This window comes from Prionailurus bengalensis, chromosome D3 (genome assembly GCF_016509475.1).
Source record: "Prionailurus bengalensis isolate Pbe53 chromosome D3, Fcat_Pben_1.1_paternal_pri, whole genome shotgun sequence".
Taxonomy (NCBI): domain Eukaryota; kingdom Metazoa; phylum Chordata; class Mammalia; order Carnivora; family Felidae; genus Prionailurus; species Prionailurus bengalensis.
The window spans coordinates 19,061,400-19,079,126 of NC_057356.1; the positions used below are offsets into that span (position 1 = coordinate 19,061,400).

The 17,727-nt window shown below is 60.8% G+C and overlaps 1 protein-coding gene across 7 annotated transcripts in view; it reads left to right on the plus strand.

The window, feature by feature from the left end:
- Nucleotides 1-17,727, plus strand: part of CABIN1 (calcineurin binding protein 1) — a 153,591-nt gene that overhangs the window by 127,904 nt on the left and 7,960 nt on the right. For all 7 annotated transcript variants that reach the window (XM_043557875.1, XM_043557874.1, XM_043557876.1 and 4 more), the window contains 4 exons: nucleotides 11,375-11,538; nucleotides 12,403-12,499; nucleotides 13,394-14,068; nucleotides 15,550-15,624. In XM_043557875.1, coding sequence (XP_043413810.1) covers nucleotides 11,375-11,538; nucleotides 12,403-12,499; nucleotides 13,394-14,068; nucleotides 15,550-15,624 — 1,011 coding nt within the window. The remainder of the gene's footprint in view (nucleotides 1-11,374; nucleotides 11,539-12,402; nucleotides 12,500-13,393; nucleotides 14,069-15,549; nucleotides 15,625-17,727) is intronic.

Genomic DNA, 17,727 nt, shown 5'->3' on the forward strand with positions numbered 1-17,727 from the left:
TATGTTCTTGGGTGAGGCTCTTCCCTCTGCTCCCATTCCTCATCTGTAGGATGAGCACAGTCCCCCTTCCAGGTTGCCCTGTGCTGAGAGGGAGGCATGCTACTGCCCTTCTTGGAATTCAGAGTCTGAGAGGGGATCCTGAACCTACCCTGCTTCTGTCTAGCCTCGACACTCCCACCGCCTTGACCCAGGGCCTTCTCCTGGCTCAGCCTTACAACCCAACTGGAAGATGAGGCCCCTGCCAGCTGTAAAGGCCGCTGGGGGACTGCCATGGCATCTCTGTTCTGCCCTTCTCCCTGAGAATGTTACTGGGAAAGTCTTTACTCCACCTCTCACTGCCCCATTGGATCGGCAAGGACAGCTCAGTGTAGCTGCGTGTCCCCACACACCCACTCCTCTGCCCTCCACAGGGCCTTCGCCTGGCACAACTCCAGGGGGCGCCATTCACATAGCGACCGCGTGCGGGGTGAAGGCTGCCACGGCCCTCCGCACTCCCTGCCGCCTCTACACCGCTTGGTCCGGGGCCTTTGAGACCCACAGCCCCCCTCCCCCCGCGGTGAGGGCTGCACCCCACGCTGGGTGGGCAGTCCACCACCGCCGGCGCGCACCGGGCCAGGGAACCTGCGAGGATTGGCCGGCAAAAGTCAGTTGTGCTGCTGGGCCCGCTTCCAGGCCAAGCGAGGGAGCGAGTGCCCGCGCCCCGTCCGGCTCTGCCCGCCCCGCCCCGGCCCGCCACGAGCGAACGAGCCTCCGCGGCCATGGCCCGGCGCCCGCCCTAGCTCCGCTGCACAGATGCCACGGCGGAGCCGGCGGGTAGGAACTTGACCGGGGCCGGGGGGCGGGGGCCTGGGCCGCGACCGCCTCTCCTCTGCCCGCCGGCTCCCCGCTTTCCGAAGCTTTTGCTCAGCCCTTCCCAGGTCGGCTCCGGCGGCCACCCCCCGCCCCGGCCCCCAGCCCGCTAGGCGCAGCAGGAAGCCCGCGGGCCGTGGTTTCCCGGGCGCCGCTGCGGAGGAAGTCGGCCGGCGGCGGGGCCGCGGCGCTCCCATGCCCCCGGGCCGGCGCCCTGCACAGCGTCAGGTGGGCGGCCGGGCGGGCCGGGACGGCGGCGCACGGAGGCGGGCGGCGGGCACCGGCGGAGCCCGCACCCGTACCCGCGCCGCCGGGGGAGAAGCCCGCGCAGCGAGCCCCGGGCGAGCCCAGCCCGACCCAGCCCGGGGCCTCCAGCTGGCGCGCCGGGGTGTGCGCTGCTCTGCGCTGCACCGCGCGAAAGCGAAAGCCAAAGCCGCTCTCCCGCCGCCGGCCCGAGCAACTTCGCGGCGGGCGGCGCCCAGGAGGAGCAGCGCAGGGCCGCTCCCGGGGATGGTGAGCGGGCCGGCCGGGTGGGCAGCGGCGCTCGGGCGCGGTGCTTCCCCAGCTATAAATAGCTGTTGTGCGGGGGCGGGAGGATGGTGCCGGCGGTTTGAGAGCGCCTAGCCTGCTCGGAGCCCTGAGCCGGGCCAGGACCTTGCCCCGAGGCAGAATGAGAGGGAGGGTGTCGAGGGGTGCGGGGCGGGGGTGCGGCACACGCAGGCGGGGCCGCGGTGGAGTTGTCAGGCTGGGTTCCCCCACGCACTTAGTTGTTTGTTGTTTCTGCTTTTCTCCGGGAGGGGGAGGGGAGGGACAGCCTGGCAGTTCTGGGGACCCAGTGTGCGACGTCTCATTTGGTAGAAGAGGCTGGAAGCAGGCGGGCACCAGCTGCAAGCAAATTGCAGGCTTCCCCAGCCCCTGCCTGTGCTGGGGACTCATTACCTGTGGATGGCGCGGGGAATCCCTTGCCCTCGGGAGCCCAGCCAGGACCGCTGGTTGGGTGGAGGGCAACGGCGCCCCTGGCGGTTTTGTACAACCCTGCGGCCAGAGAGCCGGCCCTGATGGGTCTGCAGTGGAAGCCGAGGGGAGGGAATGGGGGGGGGGGGGGGGAAGGCGGGTGCTGTTCAACCTCACCTACCTCTGGCTGCGCTGCCAACCTTAGGCCTGGAGCAGGACAGTGGTTACAAGTGCTGTGGGAGGGACAGGGCCCTTAGGTCTTCAAGGCATCAAGAAGATGGGGAGTCCTGGCCCCAAAGGCCTCAGAACTCCTGAGGAGGGTGGCTCCTGAAGGAGATGGAGCTATCTGGACTAGCTATGGGAGAGGTGCTGCCCTGCCAGCCTGGCTCTGTCTGTGATGCTCGCCTTACTTGGGGACACGGGGTGGAGTGAGAAGAGTAGAGTTGTCTGAGTTTTGCTGTAGTTTCAGCTCCCTGTTGGCTGTGTGCCCTGGGACGAGTCTCTCCCTGTGAGCTCTAAGTGAAACCCCATGTTGTAGAAGGTGGACAGGCACCTCTGGGTACCATTGGCCCCCCAGGGCTCCCAGGCACCTAGCGCAGCTCTACATGCTCTCTCCAAGTAGTCTTGCTGTTTGGGAGGCTCATATGGGTATGCTGGTGACAGAGGTCTCCCTGAGACTTTGGAGAATGCTGGTATTCTTCCCAAGGCTGCTCCCGACCTGAGGGCCTACAGTCCAGATTCCATCCTGGCTTAGCTTGGGGGTCGGGCTGCCTCGCTGAGGCTGGACGCTGGAATATTTTTCTGTTTCTCTGGGGGGAGAGGCTCTAATCTACCCCAGCACCCCTCCCTACTGAGGGGTTCCAATCACCCGCATGGAAGCTGGTCCTCGGCTGGAAGCAGGCTGCTCCCACAGCCCCAAGCCCGCTGCTCCTGGGAATAGGATGCCAGCAGGCTGCCCGCCCTCGCCTGTTTGGAGCGATGAGTCACCACTGCACCCATGCTGTGGGAGGGCGGGGGGTGCTGCTGCAGGAATCCCTCTGCCCAGGGAACGGGTTCTCCCTTGGGTGCTGGGTGCTCACAGCACTATGTTTTCTGTGAATAGAAATGTTGGGGCAGAGCAGCCCTGGGAGGCCTGTTCACCTGTCATACTGTGGTACATGGGGCTAGCTTGGGACTGGGAAGGCCCAGGATGATGGACTGCTTGCTCCCCCTGTACCCGCCTCCTGTCATAGGTCAGACACCCAGGCCCTGCTGCTGCCCCTCTTGTTCTCCTGCACGGAACACTCCAGGTGATAAGGTCGACCCTCAGGGGCTGCCCATTTCAACTCCACTTGGCAGAGGCTCCTCCTCCTCTGGTTCCTGCACCTTCTTGGCTCTTCTCTGGCTTTCCCTGAACACCCCATCCCTGAAGTCCTTACTTTCTCAGCCCATTACTCCTTGTACCAGCCTTTCTTCTCTCCCTTCACCCTAGATGCACATGTGTCTATTTGTCCCATTAGCAGGGGACCCCTCTGGTGGGTGTGCCTGACCCATCCATGTGATTCCTGGTTCCTGGGATGTACTTCGCTTACTGCGCAGTTGCCGGGCTCATCTGCCCTGGCAGACCCAGGGGCCACTCTGGAGCAACTTCTGAGGTGGGCCTCCCCAGCACCCAGAGGGGATTCATCTGGGGCATAGACTCTCCAGAGTCTGTTCAGGCCTTGGCTCATGCTGGGGACTCACTCAGAGCCACCCTAGGGCTACACTGCGGTTGAGGACACTTGGAGGCCAGGGTTTATGGCTTTGACCTGGAACATTCCTTTTCTGGAGACTCCTCGGGCAGGCCCCATGGGCCTACGTCCCTGTCTGCCTAGTTTGACTCTCCTGTGGAAGGGCTTTCCTTCCACCCAGGAGGCCAGGTTCTGTTCAAGGGGCCTGACGTGCCAGTGAGCCAGAGCCACCCTGGGCAGCTCAGCATCTGGGAGGCCATGATGGGGCAGGCTAGGATTCAGGTCCTTGGGACTGGCTATTGACTTCAAGAGCTAGGTCAGCCCTTCTAACCACTCTGTTAGCAACTCCTGGTCAGGTAGGGGAGGCCTGAGAAGGCCCCAGGCAGACGTGGGCCCCTCTGGGTGAAGCAGCGTTGGGTGAGCTGGAGAGGGCCCACTGTGTGTCGCAGACACCGCCTGCCCAGCTGCCCGCCTGCTCAGCGGACTGAGCACCCCTAGGTCTCTCACAGTGCTCTTGGCATCTGACCGCTTTTCCCCTTTTAGTTCCTCCCCAGCGCACCCAAGCCCAGCTCCTTTGTGGCCTTTCGGGTGCTCCCAGGGGTGGCTACATTCTCCTCTATCCTCCTACCTGAGCCTCACTGGGTGCCCTGGCTGGGCATGACCCCAGTAATAGCAGAGCGGGGAAGGGACATCTGAGTCCTATGGGTAGGGCAGCAGGGGACAACGAGAGGAGCCCGGCCAAGTTGTGGAAGACCGAGGCTGGAGGCCATGCCCCAAACAGGGGCTCAAGAGACTAGATTATGAAATCTCTGAGACATTCAGAAGTACTGGTGCAGGACACTCACTCCCCATCCCTCTGCCAGTGGGCACTCCAGTCCCAATCTGCCCTCTCGGGGGGGGGGGGGGGAGGGGGGGGGCGGCGTTCTCAGGTCTTCAAAGGCCCTGGCTCAAAACTGAAGTGATTTGGTGTCACTGCTTAGTTCTGTGTTTCTGTTTCTAGTCTGTAAATCACAGATCACGTTGATGATCTTTTGTACCTTTGTAAGCATTCAGAGAGGACCTGAAGGAGAGTCTGGTTCCTGAGTCTGGTCCCATACCAGGTCACTGGGTAGCCTTGGGCAGGCTGTTCAAACTCAGTTCTTCCCTCTAGAAAATGAGGGGTGCGTCGATTACATACTCGAACAGTCCCTGCCAGTGTGCGTTTGGGATGAATCAGAGTCTCCATCCGGTCCCTATGGCCTGAGCTTCATCCACACAGTGACAAGCCTTTGCCCTGGGTCTGAGTGCGGCTCAGATGGAGCAGTGCCTAGTCAGGCACATCTCCCACCTGCCTCCTTCTCTGCCTTGGCATCTCCAGGCCACTTGTTTTCCTGGGGGGCCTTTGCCTGTGCCCTTAGAGTGCAGGAAGCCCCAGGGAGAGCCATTACTGAAAGGTGGGGTCCGTGAAGGTGGCAGGTGCATCTGGGATCCCCAGAACGACCTCGGGGCATACCATTGAGAACGGCCTGAACGGTGGCCTCGCACAGGGTAGTTGGGGCTACTGTGAGAATCAAAACCTGCCGTTTGGGGCCGCCAAGCTCAGCATTGGCCCTGAGCCAGGTGAAGAGGCTGTGCTGGTAGCCCTGCAGGTGTGCAGGGAGCCAGGGGTCCAGGAGCCTGAATGGGCAAGACCTTCTGGCCCACACTGAGGCGGTTAGGGAGGTGTGGGCTGGCCAGCTGATGGGGAATCTGGGGAGAGAGGAGTCTCTGCCCCTCTAGGAAGAAGCTTCCCCCAGACTCCAGTGTGCTGGAGACATCATGAGCCTTAGGACTGAGCACGACCTTAGCCTGGCAGCCAGGAGTGTGCTCCATGCCAGCAGGGGCATCTGCTATCCATCCCTGAGGTGCCACCTGCCAAGATTTTGGTGACCAGAAGCCAAGGCCTCGTGGCCTTCCTGCTCAGACACCAGCCTCGCCCTGCTTTCTAACCCCCTTTGTGAGTGGACAGTGTGTTCATGGGCAAGGGCACCGGTTGGCCCGGCAGCACCCCACCCCTTCCACCGACCCAGCTCTCAGCTCCCGTGGGAAAGCTTCCCTGGTCTCCAAGGGCTCCAACCATGCCAGCCAGCCCCACCCTCCATGAACCTCCAGGTTTGCTCCAGTGTGGGGCTCAGTTTCCGAAGCTCTCTTTCCTTAAGAGCAGTAGGAAGATGCCCAAGTCTCATGGCTACAGGGAGGGTTTGGTAACTTGTCTCAAGCACTCAGCACAGAGTCTGGGGCTCCATGAATTATTCAGGTAGTTATAGTCTGTCTCAGTGACCTCATCTGCCAGCCAGGAGCCTGGAACCACTTGGATGGGTTGGGGGTCGGCTGAGATGCTCCCGAGGAGATGCACATAGGTGGAGCTTTGAGCACAGTCCCAATGTTTCTGAGTGCTCTGAGGCTGCTGCTGTATGCCCCCAACTGCCCACAGCTCTCCAAGCATGCACCATCCCAGCCAGGAATTGGGTGTGCCTGCACTCTGGCGGAGGGGAGTCTTGGGGTGCAGCCAGAACTGCAGGACAGGAGGGCAGCTGGGGAGGGCACAGGGGAGAAGCAGGAGGGGCCCTGAGTCGTGCCCCCCCCCAGGCCCCGCCTGGCACCAGTGTTGCCTTCCTGCCTCACAGGTGAGCCCCATTCCAGATCCTCCTCATGGGGCCCCTGCTGCCCCTGGCTCCCACTCGTGCCACTCGCTCATCTGCGATCCTGTTTTGGCCTGTCCTTCAGCCCCCAAGTGCCGGCCTCCCCTCTTCTCGGGCACTGCTGCCCACTCCCTTCTTATCAGATCCCCTCTTCCTCCCTCTCAGATGCCTCCTGGCACATCCCCTGTACCCTTCCTGAAGCCTGTGCTTGTGGCCTCTGCTGCTGCAGGTGGAGCCTGACTGTGCCCCTTCCGCCAGTGTGCAGACATCCCTTTCCCAGTGCATTCCCCTCCCTGGGAGCTCCCCGGTTCTCTTAGGGGCTTCATAGCCCTCCCTAGGCACAGCCTGGCAAGGCTGTCGTTCCCTGAGGGGCAGTACGTGGGGGTGTGCTTTGTCTTCTTCCCCTCTGTAGCGGGGTGGGAAGTGTTCCACTTGTCTTGGGGCTGCTGGTATCGTGGGGGCTCTGGCTGCAAACACAGAAGCCCAGTGCTGCCTGCTCAGGCAGAAGGCAGAGCCTTGGCTTGCTTGCCACCCTGCCAGCTTAAGACTCTGCCTGGTGGCTCCACGCCCTCGGGCCAGCTGTCCCTGGAGGCTAGCTGCATGTCTGCAGGAACCTCCCCAGGGCTTATGGTGCCTGTAGTTCCCTCCTGATTTTCCGTGGACTCTGCCTGATGTGTTTGGTCTTCCTTTCCGAAATAGCTGGCGGTATGTTACGGCTGTGTGCGCATATCTGGAAAGGAATGGGTTAACAGAGAACCCTCATGTAAAAGGATCCAAACCATGCTCTGAAACGTGTGGTACAAAGTAGACCTATCCTCAGGGGGTGCATCCAGAGCCCCGTCCCTCTGTCTGTCCTCAGGGATTGGCCGAAAGCTGTTTGGGAGTCTGGCTCCTGAGCATAGGAACCCTCGTCTCCTCCCAGAGTGATCCCCACAGATGTGCCTAGCCGGTGCAGAGTGGCTCCGGTGGAAAGTGGCCCACTGGCCCCAGACGTGAGGAGGGAATCCACATGCACTCCGGGCTTGGCTACCATCCAGCAGCGTGGCTGGGCGCTCGCTGCCCCTCAGTGGGCCTCCGGTTCCCACCTCCACAATAAGCAGTTTCAGCCAGCTGAGTGTGCTTGAAAATGTCCATGATTGTGTAACTCAGATGCCACTGGATTCATCAGTGCCGGCTGGAAGCAGCATCCCGGGAATCAGGAGCCGGGTGCAGGAGGAACGGCAGGGGTGGGGAGGGCGGTCCCAGAGGGTGAGACAGGCAGGCCAGCGGCGCCATGGCGTGACAGGGAGCGGGTGGTAGGCAGACCCCCCCCCCCCCCATCGCTGTGCATCCAGAAGGCGTCTCATCTGAGGCATTGCCTTGCTTCAGCCCCCGCCTTCATCTGCTTGCTGGTGGCTACCACTGGTGCCAGGCTACCTACCCTCACAGTCCCAGGCTGGCCCACTTCAGGGGGTGGCTTGGTGGGCCCTCCAGAGTGGTTTCCTCAGCATGCTCACTGGCCCGTTTTGGCACATCCCATCCCTTCTCCAAAAGAGACACCAAACAGGTAAATGCCCTGTGTCTTTGATTCCAGAACTTGGGAGCAAGAGCGGGAATTTGGGATCCCCTCTCTGCAGGGGCCCTATCCACACCCCCCCACCTTCTGCCAAGTCTGCTGTGGCCACCTGGTCCACCCTGCAGAGGGCCAAATGTGTTTTACCTCTAGCATTGCTTTCTCAGCCCCTTCTTTTTCAGGGGAGAGAGGAGAGCTAGCTCTTGCCCCACCAGGAGCTTGGCCGGATATGCCCCTGAGCAGCCCAAAGTCCTGCCAGCCCTCAGGGAGCGTGTTGCTGACTCGCCATCATTGCCTTTTGGCAAGGAGGTGTGCCGCCACCCCCCACCCCCACCCCCACCCCCACCCCCCAGTGCAGGGCTCATGTGCACACCCAGAGCTCTGAAGGGCATTCATTTCCCTGGGAGCAGAATTGTTTCCCACTTAGCCTGGAAAATCTCCAGGGTGAGGGACTGGTAGGGAGGTGGGTGAGCTGGGCTTCTCTGCGAGCAGGAAGCCCTTCTCAAACTGGGCCCCTTGCTTCTGCCAGCTTTGTGTCGGGCCCCTGGGGACCTGGAGCTGAAGCACACCTGCCGCCACTTAGGACACATTCCTAGCCACCGGCCCACCACCCCCTGACCATCTGAGGGGCTGCCCCCAAGTGGTCCTGGCAGAGGCTTAGGAGGGCAGCAAGCCAGGAGGGCTTCAGAGAGGAGATGACCTCACAGCCAGGCTTGGGAGGACACAGGAAAACTGGCTGGGCAGAGGAAGTGAGAGGGCGCCTGAAAAAGCGAGAAGGGTAAAATTCACGGCTCTATGAGGGGGCATGGTGAGCGTCCCGAGTCCAGGGATGGGGCAAAGGCCAGTGAGGCTTAGGTTTCCGCTGAGGTAGATAAAGGAGCTGCCTTGTCAAGGATATAAGCAGTGAGGGATGCGGCCACACCATCCTTTTCTTAACTTGTCCTGGCCCAGGCCGGGTGGACGAATGGGGAGCAAGAGTCGAAGAAAGAGGCAAGATGAGGCTCGAGCCGGAGTAGGAATGTTAGGGGCATAAGGTGCAGGCTTGGGTGCCAGGGAGGGGCAGGGGTGTGGGGACAGCCTGGGGATCCAGCACAGTGTGAAGAAACCTTTTCTAACAATCTACCAAGGATGAAACGGGCCACCTCCAGAGGTGGTAAGCTCCTGAGATGTACAGGCTGAAGCTGGTGCCCACCAGGTGTGTTGTGGGGCCAGGCATTGGGGCCCAAGCACCCCAAGTGCCTGGAGCCTCCTGAGGCTTTGGCGCCATGTCTGAGGCCCCCGTGAACTTGCTTCTGCCCACCTCACAGCCAGGCTCACCCCGAGTCCCTGGCAGAGGTGACATGGGAGGAACAGGGCCCCTTTCCCAGGGGAGGGGCCAGAAAAGTCCTCACTCTGTCCTCACACAGCCACCCCCAAACACGATTTGAAGGAAGAAGTGTGAGTCTTCCAGTCATCCTCCCCAGTGGCTTCCCCAAGGAGAGCAGGGGACCTTCCACCCTTAGCTGCTCATCAGGCAGCTGGGAGAGACCTTCTGAGCCCGGATCAAGGTGCACTGGGAGGAGTGACCGCTGATTGTTCTTTGAGTCTTCAGAGGTTTTGCCAGGGAAGAGGGAGGCATTCAGTGAAATCCAGGGTCATCCTGGACCCTTGTGGGTTGAGGGTGCAGAGCAGAGCATGCCCCTCTGTGCCCTAAGGAAGAGTGAGATCCGGGAGCAGTGGGGTCACACCCAGATCTCTGGCTTGACCCTGGGCCGGCTCTGGTGCACACCTGCAATGTCATGGCATGTGGTGGGACTGTGCTTCCAACTCTCCCCCTCTCCTGTTAGGTGCAGGAAGGAGCTGGGGGCCAGGGGTGAAGGGCCAGAGCAGGCGATGGAGGCTTCCTTCTGAGCTGGTTGGCTGGTCCAGCCTGTGCTCAGAGCTGTGGTGGTGGTGAGGGGCCAACTGTGGGACTGCCTCTCATGCTGTGTGACCCTGAGGGAGTTGCTCCTCATCTCTGTGACATAGAGATGTCACAATGTCATGATGACATAGCTGTGTCAGCCTGTGATGCAGAGCATGGTGACGTCTGCAGTGCCTCGGGAGAAAGAACCAAGCTCTTCTTCAGCCTGGTGGGTCTGGTGGACAACAGAGAGGGCACCTCCCAGCCCCTGCCACACATCTGGGGTACAGTGTCAGGGCCACACTGGCCAGACAGCTGTCCAAAGCTGCCCCTCGTCCTCTCAAGTGGCAGCTTTTCCTGAGCTGCTGCAGAAGCCACCTGTGCCCAGTGGGAAGATACAGCGTTGGTATCAGTGCCCTAGATGTGGGTGGCCTCAGCCTCCTGGTTTTGTCTAGGCCGGGAGGCAGCTGGTGCCTTATTTGGTACTGCCTGGGATAAAGAGTAGTTGCCAGCCTTCACACAGTGCCCCGGCCTGCTCAGGGGGTGGGGGGAGCAGTTCTCTGCGCCCGGTGTGAGCCCAGTGACCCAGTGTGGAGGCTCTGGGGGCTTGGAGTTGCAGGTTTTAGGCTCCTCTCTTGCTTAAGTGGCTCAGGGCTGGAGGTGCCCTGGTTTTCTTCCCGGGACTGCTGGAGCCGGGAGTTAGTCACTGAGCACCCACGGGAATAGAGCCCTGGGAAGGGCACTCCCTGGGTACCCTTCTGTGGGCCCCGGGTGCAGGAGGCAGCATTGCCCACAGCCCTGGTCTGGGCAGGAATTTCTCTAGGGTGTTGGCTTCAGGAAGCCACATGTGAGCCTGCCTGCTCCTTCCAGGTCCCCAAAGTCCTGCCCCAGAGACATAAATCCTAATGTCCAGGTCCTGCAGCCTCAGGCCTGCTCAGAAGGTATGAGCTTCTGTTCACTTATAATTCACTCCCTTGGTCATCCTTTCCTTCACTATGCCTGGACTGGACCCGAGTGTGTCTCAGATACCATGCTGGGTGTGGGGATGCCACAGGGAACCAGACATGGAGCTGCCGATGAGCAGGGTGCCAGGTGTAGGGGTGGGCTAAGCACGGGCTGAGGGAGACCGTGGCAGGTATCCTTAGAGCTGGCCCTGCTCCAGCGCAGCCTTCAGACAGTGAGGTTGGATGGCTGAGAAGTGGAGGAGGGGGTCCTGGCCACAGCATACACTGCACAAAGGCGGGTTCAAGGAAACCTGGGCATCCAGCAAGCTGCAGGTCATTTTCAGCCCAGCCCTCCATTCTCTGGGTGCCGCTGGAGGGAATGCACACGGGTGGGGCCCAGGCTTGAGCGTGTCTGGCCAGCAGCAGCTGCCAGAAGTTCACGTTGGCCACCTTTTGACCCATCAGTTCAGCTCTAGGAATTGGTCTCATGGCTGAGTCAGCACCTGTGCAGAGGCGCAGAGGCACTAGACTTCTCCCACTGGTTGCATTTAACTGAGGCGACACAGCCTGTGTGCTTCCTGTAGGGAACAGAACAAGTAAACACATACCTTGCAGCCATTCAGAAGAGGAGAGTGCAGAATAATGCGTGTATTCTTTGCCACCATCCGTGGAGGGAAGTAGATGGGGGTGACCATGCTCCCACTTCCCTTGGGATAGCAAGAGGGGTCCGAGGCACCCTGGATTGGGCAGAGTCCCCTGTGGTATCATGGCAGGCTCCAGTTGCAGCAGCCCACCTCACACGCCCGCCTCTGTCCATTTCACAGGGCATCTGGCGGATCCCCGTGGACGAGATCGACCGGCCGGGCAGCTTTGCCTGGCACATGAACCGCTCCATTGTGCTGCTGCTCAAGGTGCTGGCCCAGCTCCGGGACCACAGCACCCTGCTGAAGGTGTCCTCCATGCTGCAGCGGACCCCGGACCAGGGCAAGTGAGTGCAGCCACCCGGCCCGGTGTGTGGTCAGCCCCATGGGGGCAGCTGGTGCTGCCGTGGGTCAGAGCATGGGTGCACACACAGGCTGGAGCCCCTCATCCGCCCAGGGCATTTCTCCACTGGTTGTGGAGCCTAGACCCACCCTTTTTTTCAGGAGCCTCTCTGTCCTGGTATCTAGACAGCACCCTGCCCTGTGCACCCTGGGGTGAACACAGGCTGTGGACAAGCTACCCTTTCCTTCCTCCTGCTTCCCTTCAGCTTGGGGCTTTCAGGGTGCTGTCAGGTTGTGGGGAAGACAGGTGTCCAAATGATAGCCAGGGTCCCCCAGGTGAAGGCCAGTAATAACAGGCCAGGCAACAGGGGGACCTGGGCCGCAGAGGTAACCGGGGATCCCTTTGCCAGAAAGGGTGGGACAGATAGGACCGAAGGACATCTGCTTCAGCTGCAGTTGCAGGGGTTGTGGGGGATCCCTGAAGATGTGGTCTGGCCCAACTGGGCCAGCAGCTGCCCATGCCTGCGCCACCTCACCTTCTCTCGTCTCATTCACCCCAGAAGCTGGGGTGGGGCCCTCAGCTGGAGCCTGGAGCACACTGGACACAGTCTTTGCGGAGAGAAACCAGAGGCCCCCAGCCCTAACTTGGCCTGGCCCTGCCCGCCCCCGTGAGGGCCCAGGACAGTCTGTGTCTGTTGTACAGGGAGGAGGCTCAGGGCAGGCTTCTGGGGAGTGGACCAGGCTTCTGGGGAGTGGAGGCTGAGGGACCAGCAGGTGTTCTTGGGGCAGGAAAGGGCATGGGCCGCCATCTAGTGCCATGTGGCTCTGAGGCTCTGCCATCTTCTCTGGCCACCCCCACGTGCCTGCAGGAAGTATCTGCGAGATGCTGACCGCCAGGTCCTGGCGCAGCGGGCCTTCATCCTCACTGTGAAGGTGCTGGAGGACACCCTGAGCGAACTTGCAGAGGTATGCCCATGGCCCCTGTCCCTCCACTTACCTGCCATTAGGAAGGTCCCTGTGTCCCCACCTGTGAAGTAGAGACCCTGCCTCTCTGGGTGGGAAAGGTCAGCACAGTGGGGGATTGGCAGACATTTAGCGAGGCTTTGACCCGCTTGGCAAATGTGGACTTGTGGTTACAGAAGACAATAGCGACACTCCCTGAGGCTGCAACCTGAGCAGTGTACCCCACCCGGCAGATTGAACTCGGGGTCACAGCAGCTGTGATATTGAAGCAGGTGGTGGGCTCGTGGTGGGCTGGGCACACCTGGTCCCTTTTCACCCTCCAAGGCAAGCACAGCTCTCACCCCCTCTCTAGCTGAGCACCCTGAGCCCTAGGAGGTTAGGTCACCAGCCTAGCAGCCTAGGGCCACTGGGACTTGAGCCAGGGCAGTGCTGCTGCAGTGTCCCCTGCCCAGCAGGACTGGCTGGGCCATCGTGCGGGAGCTCGGGGCGGCACCCACCCCTGAGACTCCACCCTGACTACTGTGCATTAGGGGCGAGTGGGAGCCCAGATCAGGAGTATTTAGCTCTGCAGCAAGCACATTTGGTGGCCCCTGGTGGATCACCTCCCCATAAGACACCCAGGACTTCCCTGAGGCCCACGTTCAAGGAAGGCCAGCCCAGCCCAGGCCAGGCCTATTCTTCTGGAGTGGTACCACCGACAGTGCCCCATTAGTCCCTCTCAAGGCTGGAGGAGCAGAGCGGGGAAGAACTTCCTCTGGCAGGTCTTTAGGCCCAGCCTGGGCCAGCTAATAGACGGGGAGAGCCAGGGTGGCCTGGGGTGGGCACACCTGACACCCAGGGGTGTCTTGTTCTGGTAGAAGCCCCAAAGACAGTCTTTCACCTTTGGTTTTCTCGTAGGGGTCAGAACGCCCAGGGCCCAAGGCCTGTGGCCTCCCTGGAGGCAGGATGACCACCGACGTCCCCCACAAGGCCAGTCCCGAGGACAGTCAAGAGGCCCTCCCCCACTCCAAGAAGCCCCCTCTGGCTGATGGCTCAGGGCCAGCAGGCGAGCCAGGGGGCAAAGTGGGGCCCCTCAACCACCGGCCCGTGGTCATGGAGGCAGGAGACAGTGCAGACCAGTCTGGGGAGCGAAAAGACAGGGAGAGCCCCCGGGCAGGGCCTACCGAGCCCATGGACACGGGTGAGGCCACCACTCGCTGCTCAGACTCCGAACGGGCGCCGCCCCCGCAGCCAGGCCGACCCCCCAGGGACCGGGGCCCCGAGAGCCGGCCCACTGAGCTGTCTCTGGAGGAGCTGAGCATCAGTGCCCGCCAGCAGCCCAGCCCGCTCACACCAGCCCAGCCAGCCCCAGCCACCACCCCTGCTGCCACCACCGGGGCCAGAGTGGGCAGTCACCCCGAGGAGCCACCCACACGGCCCAGCAGAAAGAGGAAGCTCCTAGAGGACACAGAGTCGGGCAAGACGCTCCTGCTGGACGCCTACCGAGTGTGGCAGCAGGGCCAGAAGGGCATGGCCTACGACCTGGGCCGCATCGAGAGGATCATGTCTGAGACCTACATGCTCATCAAGCAGGTGGGTGGCCACGGGCCAGGCCTGGTGGTTCTCACGGAAGGTCCTTCCCGGCTGGTCCAGGAGTGTGAGGGCCCTTCGGGGTGTTTGTTAGGTGTCATTCCCACCCCACCTGTGCTGTTCATTTCCCTACATTTGAGGTTTTCTACCATGAGCAGGCCATAGATTTAGAGTCCGAAAAACAAGAAGCAGGTCCGGCCATCATGTTGCACGCTTTAAGTACGGGGTGATTTTATCAACTGTATTTCAAAAAAGCTGGGGAAAATATACAAAAAGAAAAGAAAAGGAAAAACGGTGAGCTTGGAAAAACTCTATTTTCAACTGTAAAGGAAACAAAACCTTATCAAATCCAACACAGGGAGAAGAGACCCCTGATAGCCACCACCCCCCCCCCCCCCAACCCCAAACACACACAGTGCCAGTCTCTGGGGCACTTCCTCAGAGACCTTCGTGGCTGTCCTCTGAAGGTGACGTGGTGCCCTGAGTATGTAAGGAGGCTCGGCCACCCTTCTTACTTTGCTTTCCTTTCTTTTTTTTTTTTTTTTTTTTTTTTTTAACGCATTGGACATATAGCTATTTCTTTATTTAAACTGACTTCCAAAGGGCGCCTGAGTGGCTCAGTCAGTTGAGCGTCTGACTTCGGCTCAGGTCATAATCTGACGGTTCGTGAGTTCGAGCCCTGCATCAGGCTTTCTGCTGTCAGCGCAGAGCCCGCTTTGGATCCTCTGTCTCCCTCTCTCTCTCTGCCCCTTCCCTGCTCCCTCGCTGTCTCTCTCAAAGAATGGATTTCCACAGGAAGAGACCTGGAACTGCAATGGCTGCTTCAGTCTGGTTGCCGGTCCTGATAAGCGATTTCTTCCCAGACTGTGTCTGTTTACAGTGACGCTTGTGAGAGTGCCTGTTTTATCACCCCCTCACTGGCATCCAGGATTAACCTTTCTTTGTTTCTGTTGCTGACACATTAGGAAGAACCCAGCTCAGCACTCCCTGCTTGTCAGGGCGGGCCATTCCCCACCCTACCTGCCCCGGCCTGGGTGCTCCTGACACTCCAGCCCTTCTCCCTCCTTCCCTGCCCATTGGTCCACCACGGTGGCCCCCTGTGCCTCCCTAGCCTCCTTCTCATCCCCCTGCACCTTGGGCCGTTGGTCTCTGGGTCATTTAGACCTTGCCCCCCACCCAGACCTCAGACTCTGAAAGGCCCTGCATCGTGCTCGCTCGTGGACAGGCTCTGGCTCAGATTCTGCCAGCCTCAGCCCCTGAGGACTCAATAACCTGGTTCCAGACATGAACTTGACAGGACCAGCCCGGCGCACAGCAGTGGCCCTGGAGGATGGACCCGGGAGATAGATGTGTGCTCCTGCCATGCTCCAGCAGGACTGGAGTGTCAGGGGATCTTCAGAGGAGCTGGTCCTCATACTCCAGGGGCTGGGAGAAGGCCAGCCACCATGGCCTGGCCCTTTGACTTGGAGCATCTCCTTGCTTAGGTGGACGAGGAGGCTGCACTGGAGCAGGCTGTGAAGTTCTGTCAGGTCCACCTTGGGGCTGCCGCCCAGAGACAGGTAAGCAGACCCAGCCTGTGCTGGCCTCCCTACACGAGGCAGGCCCCGTGCCAAGGCCCCTGGCTGTGGGCCGAGAAGCAGTACACCTCAGGAGGGACTGTTTCTGGGCTGAACATGGGCCGAGGGGAGATGGACAGGAGGCCTGTGAGCCTCTGGCTCACAGGAAGCCCCTGACCACCAGCCCAGGTGGGGCAGCATTGTGTGGCAGGTGGGGCCTTGGCAGGCCCAGACCCCAGCTCCGAGTATGTGACCTCAGCGGTCCCCTCACCTCAGCTGCCTTTTCTGTAAATGGGGAAGATGGTCCTTACCTAGCTGACCCCTGGAAAGGTGACTTCATTTGGGATGAGGGTGGAGGAAGTGATGTGGGGCTGGGATAGGAATGGGTTAGGAGCAGAGCAGATGGGGGTCCTGGGGTTTGTTCAGCAAGGGAGGGGGCAGGTTGATGCCAGGTGTGGGAAAGACTCCCTGCTGTTGAGTGGGGAGGCTGGGTTGGTGCAGAGGCCCGGTGAGCAACAGGTGGGTCCAAGATGGCAGAAGATGGGCCAGCGTGACCTGGTGACAGGAAGGAGGGGTGAGGGAGCATATCTTCCTCTCGGAGAGGGGTCCAAGCAGGAGCCCTGGGTGTAGGTGCCCCCAAAGCCTTTGGTCTGGGGCTCAGAGGCCACAGATTTTGAGGAGCAGGGGGTACTGAGGAGGGGGTGAGGGAGAAGGATCTCCTTGGGAGAGACCTAGCTCAAGAGAAAGCCCACAGGGGGAGTCTGGCTGGCAGAGAAAGAGGGGGGATAAGGCTGGGGGGCACTGCAGTGCTCCTGCTCAACAGTACCAGAGGGGCATCTTCCTGCACCACATGTGGGCATTTCTGCAGGAGTGACCCCTGGGCCTGGGTCATTGGGTCAAAGGGCAGGTACTTGTCATTTGAATAGGTGTGGCCTCTTGTCCCCCCAGGGGTGGCCCAACTGCCCCTTCCCCAGCAGCACAAGTGAGCAGACCTTGCCCTCCCATCCTTGCCCACATGCAGCCCTCTCTTGGCATTTCCCCCAGGGAAGTACATCACAAGGAGTCCCAAGGCAGGAGTTCAGGGCAGTGGGCATCCATCTATAGGTCACCTAGCAGCAGGCTTGTAGATGCTGTCAGTGTCCAGAGCTTCCTCTCAGTGAAATGGGGCAGCATGCTACCCTTCCTGCCTGGACTCTTGGTCTGAGGAAGTCCAGAAGTTCAGTCTTGACCAGGCAGTCTGTGGGCCACACACGTGGGCCTGTTCCCCCAGCCGAGGGCCAGAATCCCAGGGGAGACATGCCCCAGGTTCTACCACCCCATTATTGCCAAAGTAGCCAGGATTCACATCATAGCCGCTGTGGTTTCTGTGGCTTGCGTGGCCCTAACCGCAACCTCTGCTACATGGGACAGGAGTAACTGCTGAGGGCCCCAGTGCAGGGCCTGAGCCCAGGGGTCCCCTCCTGCCTCCTCTGCTGACCCAGATGAGGTCAGGTATGCAGTGACCACTCCAGACAGAGTGGCTGTTTCTGATGCAGTCTTTAAGGCCCTCAAAATGATAGAACCCCCCAGAAAACCTCCGAACGCCTGCCTTCCCTGTCTTGTGGCAAAAGGAGATCCTGAGCTAGCGGGAGCCACGGGCAGGGCAGGGTCCCTTCTTTAGATGAGGAGATTGAGGACCAGCACCCAAGTGGGGCCTGGGCACCTCTGGCCAGTGCTGGGGAGGGGGCAGCCCCAGCCCTGAGCCTGCTGCCTCCGCCCCTTGCCCCAGGATCCATTTGGCTAGAGGCCAGTCCCAGTTGCCATGGCAGCCTAGCGCACACCTGGAGAGTGCTCTGGACATAATTAGAGGCTCAGTGCTGTCACTGTGGCTGAGGCTGGCTCCTGCAAGGACAGACACAGCACATCTTCCTGTCCTCTCCCCGCCTTCCACCTGCCCCCCGACTGGAGGTTCAGGTTCAACCCAATACATATCACACAGCAGAATCACAGGGGCTGTCCTGTGCTCCTTGAAACTAGGGACAGGATGTTTCAAGCAGAACAAATGTCAAAAGAAGCAGAGTTATGGCGGGGAGCCAGCTGACCCCCAGCACCATGGTGCCCCCAGCA